The sequence below is a fragment of the Vulpes vulpes genome, chromosome 14 (genome assembly GCF_048418805.1).
Source record: "Vulpes vulpes isolate BD-2025 chromosome 14, VulVul3, whole genome shotgun sequence".
Lineage (NCBI taxonomy): Eukaryota > Metazoa > Chordata > Mammalia > Carnivora > Canidae > Vulpes > Vulpes vulpes.
Window position 1 is genome coordinate 112263781 of NC_132793.1, and position 12186 is coordinate 112275966.

A 12186-nucleotide genomic window follows, 5' to 3' on the forward strand; every position below is an offset into this window, starting at 1 on the left:
GTAATTTTTATTTTGCATTACTCCATAGCTTTATTAAACTGGTTGGGTTTTTTCCTAGTATAGTTTGAAATTATTTTAAAGCCGAAGGAAAGATTTTAATCATTCGGTTTTAACACTTAGTAATTATTTTTCTATTGTATGGCAGGAAAACATAAGATTTAAAATACTGTTTTCTAATTAAGGAAAATATCTTAATCTCAATACTTTATTTGAATTTACTTCAAAATTATAAAGGAACTTCTCTTTTAAAAATGGGAACCATATTGAATATATTACTTTATTTTACACTCTTACAGGTATACTACAAATGGCTGAAAATGTTAAAAGAGAAAGAGAGAAAGAAAGAAAGAATCAGTCTATGTGTTTTATAATGAAATATCTCATGCCGATAGCTTGACACATACCTACACCAATTTGAAAATCAGCTAGGCAGGGATTATGCCATTTTTCTTGCTCATTTGTGTTGCCTTTTCTTTTTTCCTGATCTTTCTATATGCTGCTAGTTTTTGCCTTAATCTTCATGTGTTACCTTCTGCTACTGAGCAGGAGGATGTAGATCACCTTTTCCATTGCATTGTTCTGTTCCCACGAATCCACGAGCCCTTAGAAACAACGGCAGTGCTTTAATTGACAATGGCACATATCCAGTGGAAGTATTTGAATGAGTAAAAGATGAAACTTAGAAATGAGAAAATGTGGTTTCTGTATGAGTGGCTTAACATGAAAATTTTAAAAAATATTTTAAGTTCTGTTGAATATCTTGTTTAAAGTTAACTTCTCTTGCAGTAACTTACAGCCTAACCTGTGAATTAGATTAGTGGGTTTTTCACTTTGTCCAATGGCTTGCTCCATTTATTTATGTGTTTATGTGAGATTTTCAGCATTTGAGAAGTGAATTGCTAGTAACTATGGTTTAAAGGATCTTTATAAGAAAGAACTTGAACCTGAAAGTATTGTTTGAAAGCCAATTCCAAGTTGATTGGCGAGGCTGTGGATAAGCTTCTTACGGAGTTGGAAATGCTTACCAGATAGTCATCTAAAAATATCCTGACAGAAAAGGAAACAAATACTGGTACTGGTTCAAGTTCTTTTAATCCTGTGAACTTATTTTGAGGTCAGGTCTTTCCGTACTCAGAGGTGCTGTGATACATACAGATGTCTTTTAAGGTGGCATCTTAGAAATAATTTTTATTTTTGTAGCTTTCCTTCTTATTAATGAGGACTTTTATATGAAAACAAAACTGTTTCTTAGGAATTCTTCGACTTTTATTCTTTATTTGAATAATGCTCCTTAATTTTGAATATCAGAGTCTTTGGAGCAACCACTTAGGACGTTAGCAATAGATTTTCACCAGAGTAGGGAGCACACAGGAAGCAGTAGATCCAGTGAAATATGGTCCTGTCTTTTTTAGAAGTAAAGAACAAAAATGATGGGTGTGTTTGCTTTTTAGCACAAAATTTTTCCAGATAAGCTGTCAGTATAGTGTTAAGTTATATTGTATTAAATTATGCTGAAAGTGAAAGGGTACTGAGTTGTTGATTTAAAAGTTCTTTTAAAGAAAAGTCTAGAATGAGAGATGGTAGTAAAGAACATGCCTTCTGGAGCTAGACTGCCAAGGTTCATATCCCTCCTCCTCCACTCTTAATTAACTATCCGGCTGTGGGCACATTCCTGACTGTGCTTTGTGCCTCATCTGTAAAACTGAGATAGTCACAATAGTACCTTGCCCTTGCTGGATTATAGTGAAAACTGAAATGAATGTATTCCTGGTGCCTAGAACAATGCCTGCCACGTGGTAACTGAATTGTAGCATAAGGTATTTGTACAGCCTTCTATGGTTTTACAAGCTGGTTTGATCCTAGGCAAGATAAAGCTAAATTAAAGTTGTTTATGCTTGATTTTAAATTTTTATCATCTTAGTTCAAAATGTGTCATGTTGTGCTATCTTGGGATATATATTTCTAATGTTTGGTGCCTCTAATTTGCAACAATCACTTGTAATTAATACAACATTCCTTTATAGATACACTAATACATTGGTCCTTTGTTGTAAATGTTTATAAAGACATTAAAGACATAGGATTGGAGATATATATATGTGTGTATATACACATATACGTGTGTGTGTGTGTGTGTGTGTGTATGCTCTTTTTCTCTTAAATAAAATTACTTTGGCCGAGATCACTTAAGTAGATGCCAATCTAGTATGAAAAGCTCTAAGTATAGTTTCTTTAATTAGTTATCAAAGTCACCTTGGTAATTAATGCAAATTAATTAATACTACCCTACTTATGGTATCTATCATTTTCTTTAATTCATAAAGCATGACCTATAGTTCCCAAATACAAAAGCCCATGACTCTCAGTGATTTGTGGTATTCAGTATATGCTGAGCCTCTCCTACACTTTAGAAGAAGAGGTGGGCACTGTACTCTGTACCAATGCCTATTCATTCCCTGGCTGGCCCAGAGGAGATGGTCACACATGGGCCAGGAGCCCAGGAGTGTTCAAAATATCTCCTCTTTGCATTGCTTGAATGAAAGACATGCTTAGTTCCCACTCTCGACAACTATAATACCTCTTCTGTTTTTAATCTCATGGGGTTGGAAGCAGGGAATTCCTTGATGATGCTTGGCAGAGATATCTGTGTTCTAGGCTGCATGTTTGGGAGATGGGAGGTGAAGAGATCTTCTCTGATTCTATGAGGAGAACAGGCCAGAGCCCACTTAGGAGAGGAGAAGAAAAGAGTCAGGGAAACAGGGAGATAGTGATAGGGATTGATTGGCTTTGTCCTTGAAGCAATTTTGCCCAAAACTTCAGCTGCTAAGAATAATTTCACTTGGTTTATCAGCTTATAGTGCTGGTCTCAAGACATACGATCTGACACAGACAAATTCTGACTTATCTCCCCATTTAGCCTCACTGGTTCAGCCCAGTGTCTTCCCACCTACTAATAAACCTTTGTGGACTTAGTTCTCACAGAATTTACCTCTTTTCAGGACTTTTGCAGTATCTCATATTCTTTCTGTGACCAGATCAAATTCATATCTGACTGAAAACCATGTGTGGGGTGTGCATTGTAGAAAACAAGGATGAGGTTCTGTATCACCTGCTCACAGAGCTACTATTTCAAGCCTCATTTGTAAAATAATGCTGTTGATGGTTCAATAATTAAATGGTCATAAAACAGATTAACAGGAGAAAAATTTTGTACATACAGGAGCTCATAAAAAATATGCAACTGAAAGAAGTGACCAGGCAGTTTGCTTTTATATACCTTTAAGACAAAGAAGCAATAAATTTGTGAAGCATTAACAAGATGAAGAAGTCTGGGCTTGGGATAGCAGATTATGTAAAAGTAACAAGGGTTGTTTCTACAACCTTCTCAGCCCTGAATTTCTTATCTCTGGTGATAAGGATACCTTCTGTGCCCAGGGGCAGGGAGGGTCCATTCACTGGAGAATTTATCTCCCACTTTCAAGGGATCCGAGGAGGTCAGAGTGTCCTCCTTGCACCAGCTGTTTCTTAAATAACTTAAATTCAAAATAAGATGCCATGTTGGCATATTTTGGAGTGGATTGCCTTGAATCTCTCTGAAGTAAGCAATTACTCTGCTGCTAGTAATTAGGAAAAAGCATTTTCAATTCCTGTAAAGCCAAAAAGAAAAGGGAAGAATTCCCAGAAAATATAAAGAAATATATAGAGAAATGCCGTTTTCCTCATGGGAAAAATTAACTAAAACTACAGTAGATGCTGTTTTTCAACAGTGGGATTGGCAGAGATCCAACAGTTGGTGGAATCCTAGATTGCTGCATGTGTGCTGCAGCCTTCCTTGCGAGCTGCTAGTGGATGTGAACACGGGCACAGCCACAAGAGAGGGCAGTTCGCTGCTTCTGTTGAAGGAACATACCCTCCAATTGTAGGAATTCATCCTACAGATATATTTTCAAATATGAGGCATGACATGCACATTTGTAGCTGCAGAAGACTGGCCATCTGCCAGCAGTGTTGCATCAATTATGGTGCATCCACACACCGGTCCATGACGCCATCATAGAATTAGAACTTGTGAAGTGATATGAAGAAACCTGCTCTGCTGGTAAATAAAAAGTGCAGAGCTCTTCCAGTGTGTGGAAAGGGCTGATCCAGCAGGCTGTAGTGCTTCAAGATAAGGTGAAAGGCTTAGGACAAAATCGTGGAAATCCATGGCTCCAAAGCATGTTATCAGCAGACACCCACCCTCTGTGTTCACTTGTTAAGAGGGCTCACCTCTAATAGTGGTTTAACATCTTTATTTTTTTGTACTTGGGTAGAAAACTTCACACGATTGAGTAGTCAGCATAACTTGTTAGTTCTTAAAAGAGCGTCTTAACTCTCATTATCATCTCTGTATGCCAGTGTATGTCCAGTAAAGATAATTCCAAGAGCATGTAAGGTAAAATTCATGTTTTTATTATGCCTTATGTATTTCAGGGACAGACGTTTGCTTCAGCCTGCTCAGGTGTGTGACATCCTGAAGGGTGTCATTTTGGTAATCTGCTATTTTATGATGCACTATGTTGACTACTCCATGATGTATCACCTGATAAGGGGACAGTCAGTCATCAAGCTCTACATCATCTACAATATGCTTGAGGTGAGTGAGGGCCCTCTTGTACCCACATGGTTAGCCTAGCCTCTGAAGCTGCACAGGCTTGATGAATGTGCGGACTTGGAGCCCTCTGATACAGAATTCTCATCTACCAACTCTAGTATTGCGACTCCTGGCCTTAATGTTTATACAGTCACCGGAAACCTTGTTAAAATGCAGATTCTGATTAAGTAGTTCTGGGCTGAGGCTGGAGAATCTCATCCTCACCAGATGGTGCGCAGTGCTGGTCCTTGGTTCCTAGGGTATGACATGTCCTCACATGGGAGAGAAGGGTACCTGCTACCTAGAGACTTTTTAGTCAGTACCCCCTTGAGAATGTAAATTGTCAAATGGTAGGGAAATTTGTTTAAACATTCATTGGAAACCCATGTATACATCTTACTAAAACTTGAAGCATTATGAAAAAATATTAGGATTATATATGTATTTGCTATAATAGATTTACACTTAAAGTGCTTTGTAATTTTTACATACAGCAGGGAAACAAAAGTTTGCAAATTTCTCTACATAATACTTTTAATACAGTATATTTCACTTGAGGGCAGTCATGTGAAAATCTACTTACATGCAAAAAGTAAATCAAGCAGCTACACAAAGCAAAAAAACATGTTTTGCTATAAAACAAAGTAGAATTTTGATCAGTTCTTAAAATAGTAAGTTACCCTAGGTTATATAATAAAACTTTTGAGACTCAAGTGCATTTTCCTGTACTTTTTAGGAATACAAGTAAGGTGTACTTATCTTTTAAATTAACTGGGAAAGGATTTTTCCTAACTAGTGGACAGATGGAGAGGTGTGGGTGCTCCTGGCTTTTCTGCTCTGAGACTCCATTGGATGAGGTCTTTCCATCTCTTCACAGAAGCCATGGAACTCTGGCCATCATGGTTACTCCTAAATTCATTGACCAACATGATTTAAAACCACACCCCAGCTTCCTGATTCTAGATTCATTGCATATGCTCTTGCTCAGCCACACCAAGTACCATCTGTACTGGATACGGATGGTGTAGATGAAGTTTGTGAGGCAGAGTAGTCATCCTGCCCTCCCATCCCTGTCACAGAGAGAAAAGCTTGGGCTTATCTTGTTCCGTCTGCTTTGTGAGTGGCTCTTCCTGCCGCCAGTGGCCTACTAGTCTCCCTCACTGCCTTCCCTCTTGGGGGGTTGCAGGTGATGAGGGCTTCTTCCTACCCTCACACATAATGAGTGTGCCCCCTAATTTACAAAGCCCTCTACAGGGTGGCCTCAACACTGTTACTAGAGGACAGGCCTTAGGTGGAAAGGGTCCATGAACTGCTGATCAGAATGGCGTATTCACTTTGCAAACTATACGTGATAATGTGCTTTCAGCATAGTAGACAAGAGTCCCGGCTCTCATCTAGAGATAAACCATCTCTGACTGAACCCTACTTCTTCCCCTTCCCAGCCTCGGTGCCCTGGACCAGCTTCTGGTTGCTGAGTGTCTGTAATTCTTATCTCATCTCATGAACCTCAGGTGCTAGGGGAATTAGGAGCATTCAATGAGGCAGCGCATAGACAGGGTTTAGCACGATGCCAGACATGTGTTGAGTGTTCCCTAAACAGCAGGTAGCTATTATACCTGCATTTAGCAAATATTTAATTGACCATTATTGTATGCCAAGCTCTGTCTTAGACCCTGAAGATCAGAGGCAAGCAGAGCCTGATCTTATGGAGCTTATATTCTGCAGGTGGAAAAGAGACCATGAATCAGGAGGAGGTATTCAAAAATGATAAATACCATGATGAAAAGGAACAGGGGATGGATTAGAGACCGTGGGAGCCAGAGATTGATGGTCTGGGTGTGGATGCAACCATTCCAGCTGAAGCCTGAATGATATATGCCCTCCTTTCTTGCTTATGTGCTTATTTTTATTCATCATAACTCCATAGAGATTGCTACCTGAAAATGTCTTTAGGAAGTAAATCTGCATATTACATACTCTGTGATTAATCCAAACAAATTACAGCTACCATTGTTTACAAATATTAGGTACAAATACAGTGGGTCAAATGATGTATTTGTCCTAAAGGATTTAAGTTCACATTCTGAGTCTGAATTTTAAAAATCAAAACCAGAGGAACTACGATTTTGATGTGCCCTCTCCCTTTTTATTTTTGCCACTTATATAGACTCTCCTTGTAAATATATAGCTAATTAGACAAAGTCTAATTCAAATTAATACAAGATTTTCAGCACTCACTGTGTCAGAGAATAAAGAGATCCCTGCTCTTTTGTAGCTTGCCTTCTAGTGGGATTTAAAAAGTCAGAGCTCCAGTATTTGAGTAAATCTGAGGTTTAGTAACATATTTAAGTGGAATATTAAGAAACACTTTTCAGAAAAAAAATTAAAAAGGAAACACCTTTCCAATAATTTTTCTCCTTAGGTAGCAGATCGTCTGTTTTCATCTTTTGGACAAGATATATTAGATGCTCTCTATTGGACAGCAACAGAGCCTAAAGAAAGAAAAAGAGCCCATATTGGAGTGATCCCTCACTTTTTCATGGCTGTTCTCTATGTCTGTATCCTTTAGACTTACTGGAAATTTCGAGTCAGTGCGTATTCTACATTATTTTATTTGGCTAACTATTTCTCAGATTTAAAGGGGAGTGTGTGCACGCACGTATGTGTCCTGAAGATTAACATGAAATGTCTTTTAAAGTAATTGTAAATTAAAGAGCCTCATGTATGTTTGCTCCATTTAACTGATAGAAAACAATTCTAGTCTCGGTGTGACTGATTTTATGGAAGGACTTGAGAATGCAAGGTTCATATTTAGACATACTTTATAGAGATCTATATTCAACTTTCATACCTATACTGGAATTGTTTGTAATTTATCTTTAAGCCTATGAATTTTTTGTTAAAACCTAGGGCGTAAAATGTATACGGTTCATCCAGAGGTAAAATTTGAGATTGATTGGAGAGGAATTTTAGAAGTTTTATCTCCTCTGCTCCCTATACCCCTCCTTAAAGCTTTTCTTTTGAAGAATTAAAGCTTTACTGTATAAACTGTGTGCGTGTATGTGTGTGTGTATATACCCACACATATATTGGCCCGTGCACATGCATAGCTATATTTAAGTCCTATATGTATACTGTCTCTGAAAGAGTGGTACATGAAAAAATGAGGTTATTATTTGGAAAGTTAAGGGACTAAGTGGGAAGATTTCTATAAGTGTAAAAGTTCCAAGTATGTGGAGTAAAACAGTTGCTATTCTCATTTAAATAAAATATTCCATGTGTAATATGAATATAATTCTGCAACTTGTGGGTGTCTTCAAAAATGACATTGTAAAGAAGAATCTCAATTATCAGACATTTCTTACTCTTACATTTCTCATCCCCTACAGAACTATAGAAGCCAATTCCTTCCAGACTTTTACTTAGTGTTCTTTTCTATTTTAGAATGCAAGTTAAGTATCTTTTTTCAATATTAACGAAAATTTGTTCCACTTATTTAACAAACTTTTTCAAGGACCTGTTTCCCAGGCCTTGTCCCAAATGCCAGAAGTTCAAAAAGAACAAGACTGCCATCTTCCAGGACTCACAGTCTAAGTGAATGGATGCCCAGAGGCTCATTTCTGCTTTGTTTATGTGGATCCCATACATTTTACCTGTCAAATTAGTATCAACTATAGCTAATAAGATAATAAAGCTCTAATGCAAGACTGGATTTAGAGATCATAATCATCCCCCCCCCCCCATTTACTTTCAAAATTGTATAGTTTTATCTACTAATTAACATGAAAGCAGACAAGCTTTTTCCTTGACATCACTCACTGCTAGTTTTGCATGCAATTCTCATCATGGTTCAAGCAACAACTCTCAACGTGGCTTTTAATTCACACAACAAGTCATTGCTTACTATCATGATGTCTAATAATGTAAGTATGAGATTTAATTTTACACTTTTGAGGCTGTATGAACACTTTAATGCCAATATTCTGGATGGAATGAAATTATTTTTTCAAATGTTATTTACTCTCCAGAAAGTTTTACATGTAGCATGTCCATTTTTAAACTGTTCATAATAATAGTGATCTTTTTGTTTACTGTTTCAGTTTGTTGAAATTAAAGGAAGTGTTTTCAAGAAGTTTGAAAAGAATAATCTTTTTCAAATGTCAAATAGCGGTATGTACACTTAGGTTCTACATGAAGCTTTATGCAGTATTATTTTGCAACTCATTCTGAAACTCTCTGTCACATTTCCTCTGGGCTGCTGCTTTGACTTTGCTTTGCTTTCTTTCACTCCCTCAACATCTTTACCAGGTTTTCTTACTATCTTGGTTATTGTAATTTCAAGACATTTAAGATAAAATATAATGAGCATTTGCATAGCACCATCCCATACTTTCAGAGCTTATTAATCCAGAAATTTCTTTGTAGCAAATGATATTTCATGTTATAGATGTGGAAACTAACACACAGAGAAAGTAATTTGACATCCCCAGGTCACCCACACAGATGCCAAGAGCGGAATTATGGCTGTAAACCTCAGATTGTCTCTCTGTGCTCAGCTTTTTCAGTTATGGCTTACTGCCTCCTTATCCTAAGGTGAAAGCACAACATCTATCCCTAGAAATATTATCTTTCATAGGTACAAAAATCAAAGCAGCATAGTGTCTTGGTTCTCAAAATACAGCGTATGGGACCCTGGAGGGGTATCCCTGGAAAGGAGTTCACAAAGTCAGGACTGTTTCCTAAGAATATGAAGACATAAGTTATCTCTCACCATGTTGATATTTGTACTGTGGTGGGAAATGGAGGTGGAAGTACCCTAATGAGCTATCGCTGCACACCCGCCAGGATGGCTTCTTCGGTAGTCTACCACCAATAAATGTTAGCAGGGGTGCGAAGTGACTGGTGTTGTCGTGCTTTGAGGTGTAAGTGGAGAATATTACAATTGCCCTGGAAAACCTTCTGGCAGTTTCTTATACAGTTAAATGTTTGCCTATCCTGTAACTTAGCAGGGAGAATGCATGTTCACAAAAGACTTATACAACACATGTGGCAGCCTTATTCATAGTAGCCAAAAACTAGAAACAATCCAATGTTTGTCAGGAAGAAAGCAGATAAACAAATGGTGGTGTAGTCATACTGTGGAACACTACAGCTATTAAAACAGAAAAAACCACCGATACTTTCAACCACATACAAAACTGGAATTTCCATACTTGAATTATGTCAGTGAAAGATGTAAATGCCTTACCAGGGTAACACCAGCATATATATAAATAGTGTATTTATTTTGCAGACATTCATGTGTAATTATACTGCCATCGTGTTCTGACTAAAAGAAAGTTACACATGCACTATATTATTGTTACTTACATACAGTACAGTATGTATTCAATTTTTTTTTCAGATATTAAGGAACGATTCACAAATTACGTGCTTTTGCTAATAGTATGTTTAAGAAACATGGAGCAGTTTTCTTGGAATCCAGGTATGTACCTTTTAACAGATACAGTGCCTTCTAATTTTACTCTTGAACCACAAATCATTCTTTTACATGGAATAGAGTGAATATTGCAGAGAACTTCAAAAACTTGAGCTCTTCTGCTACTTGGGTGTTGGAAACACCTGTTCCAACAAAAGGATTTGAGTATGTTCTGCTGAGTGTGGAAGTAGTCTTTGTCCCTTCGTTTCCTGTAAACCTCACAGCATCTCTAGAGCTGTGTATTCAGTGGGTGAGTGGACGCTGCTAAGCACTGTGGCCTCTTTGTTTATTTAACTGTAGTGTGCTAGGGTTATCTAAATATAGTCAGCAATTTCTCATTTTCACGGTTCACCAGAATAACTTTTTGCTCTTTCTTAACATTTGTCTTTTACTCACTGCCTCTTAATTAGCATTTTGAATACAGATAAATTTTTAAAAATATAATGTAAGGCAGTAAATTTGATTACTTACACATCTTTAAATCAAGACTGACAGGAAGTTGTTGAGATTCTATGAATTTTCATCATCCACTCACTTAGCAGACATTTACATAAAGCCAGGCACTGTGGTATACATAGAGAGTACCAAGGTTTGTGTGGGACACCCAGGCTCATAGTGGAAATAGGTCATTACAACACAGTCTGGAAATGCTGAAGTGAGGTTGGTGGGAAATGATCATGTCTTAAGTGAGAGTTTTTTATGTCTGATATTTTTATACAGCTTAGTTCTTATGGATTGTGATTATACTTTGCATTTTATTAATTACCCTCAATGCCATGCCATGCACATTCTAGGCTTTTAATAACTTCTTGTTCACTTATTTTGATTCATTGCTACTTTTCAGATACCTGTGAAAATCCAGAAACAGTAAATGAGATATATGATCTTGGAAATATATTTCCACAAGTTATATTCTTGTAGAGAGCATAAGACCAAATGATATATTTTCCAGTGACTTGAGTTCCTGTTTGAATAGATCCAAAGTCTGCCTCACTTGTGACAGCAAAGCCCTCCCCTACACACACTGGGATTTTCTATGCACCTGGATTCTTGGTTTATAACTAAGGCACCTAACATGGTGTCTACAAGAGGCTGGATAGTGGGCATGTGTGGCTGGTCTCAGCAGGACTCACATGGGATCAGCAATCCTGAAGCAGGGCAATTGCACCAAAGGACAGTAATTTTAGCCTGCTGACTGCTCGGTATTTGAAATCCTATTCTCACTTGTACTGTGATTTTCAGCTGAATACCTTAGGTCTTTTTTATTACTGTTATGGCAGAGAGTGTGATAAAAGGAACAATGTTGGTGAACTCATCATTCTTTCACTCTTTAGCTTCTTTTCATTTCTTTTCTTAAAAACCAAAATACCATTTATGGAAGCTTCCTATAAGCTTCCAAGATCATGAGCAACATAAAAATAATACTAGCTACTTTGTGTGCCGGGCACATTGTTCTGCACTTTCCCTCCTTATTTAATTCTCATAATGGTCAAGTATAGAGACTTTTTTTTTTTTTTTTTTTTTTTTAAGTATAGAGACTTTTTATTTTGTAGATGAGGAAACTGGAGCTTAGGTCATTAAGAAACCTGCCCAAGGTGATGGAGCCAGTTAGTTGCAGTTTGACATTGAAAGAAGTTTCCTGATTCCCAAAGCTCAACAGGATGCCAGACCCACTAAACCTGTCAGCATGGGTAGCCTGAACTATATTGTGTCCACCTCATCCAGTGTCCAGATCCCAAATTGCCTAGGTCTTTGTCAACATTTCTATCCTTTTCTTTCTCTGTCCCACCCTTATATCTTTCTTCACAATCTTTTTGTCAGGTGCTTGATACCAAATTGACATTTTAATAAATCTAAAGGTGAGCAAATTTGACAAATTGCGTCTGTGTGACAGTGAAATAAATGATTAGTATCTTTAAGTCATACTGATCAAAGAGTTTGGGAAGACATTGTTCAGTTGACTTCAGCACATGTCGCTACTAGCTATTTACTGTCACATTAGGCAGCTATAGAATTAAAGGATTTTATAAATAAACCTGCTTAATTAGCCATCCTACCAGTGTGTTGGCTCCAT

At 37.4% G+C, this 12186-nt stretch overlaps 1 protein-coding gene across 1 annotated transcript in view; it reads left to right on the forward strand.

Moving 5' to 3' along the window:
* The window catches only part of TAPT1 (transmembrane anterior posterior transformation 1), a 65880-nt gene that overhangs the window by 32396 nt on the left and 21298 nt on the right, over nucleotides 1–12186 (forward strand). Inside the window, exons 4-8 of the mRNA XM_072737737.1 lie at nucleotides 4474–4636; nucleotides 7056–7191; nucleotides 8459–8556; nucleotides 8734–8803; nucleotides 10038–10118. Of these exons, the coding sequence (XP_072593838.1) occupies nucleotides 4474–4636; nucleotides 7056–7191; nucleotides 8459–8556; nucleotides 8734–8803; nucleotides 10038–10118 (548 nt within the window). The remainder of the gene's footprint in view (nucleotides 1–4473; nucleotides 4637–7055; nucleotides 7192–8458; nucleotides 8557–8733; nucleotides 8804–10037; nucleotides 10119–12186) is intronic.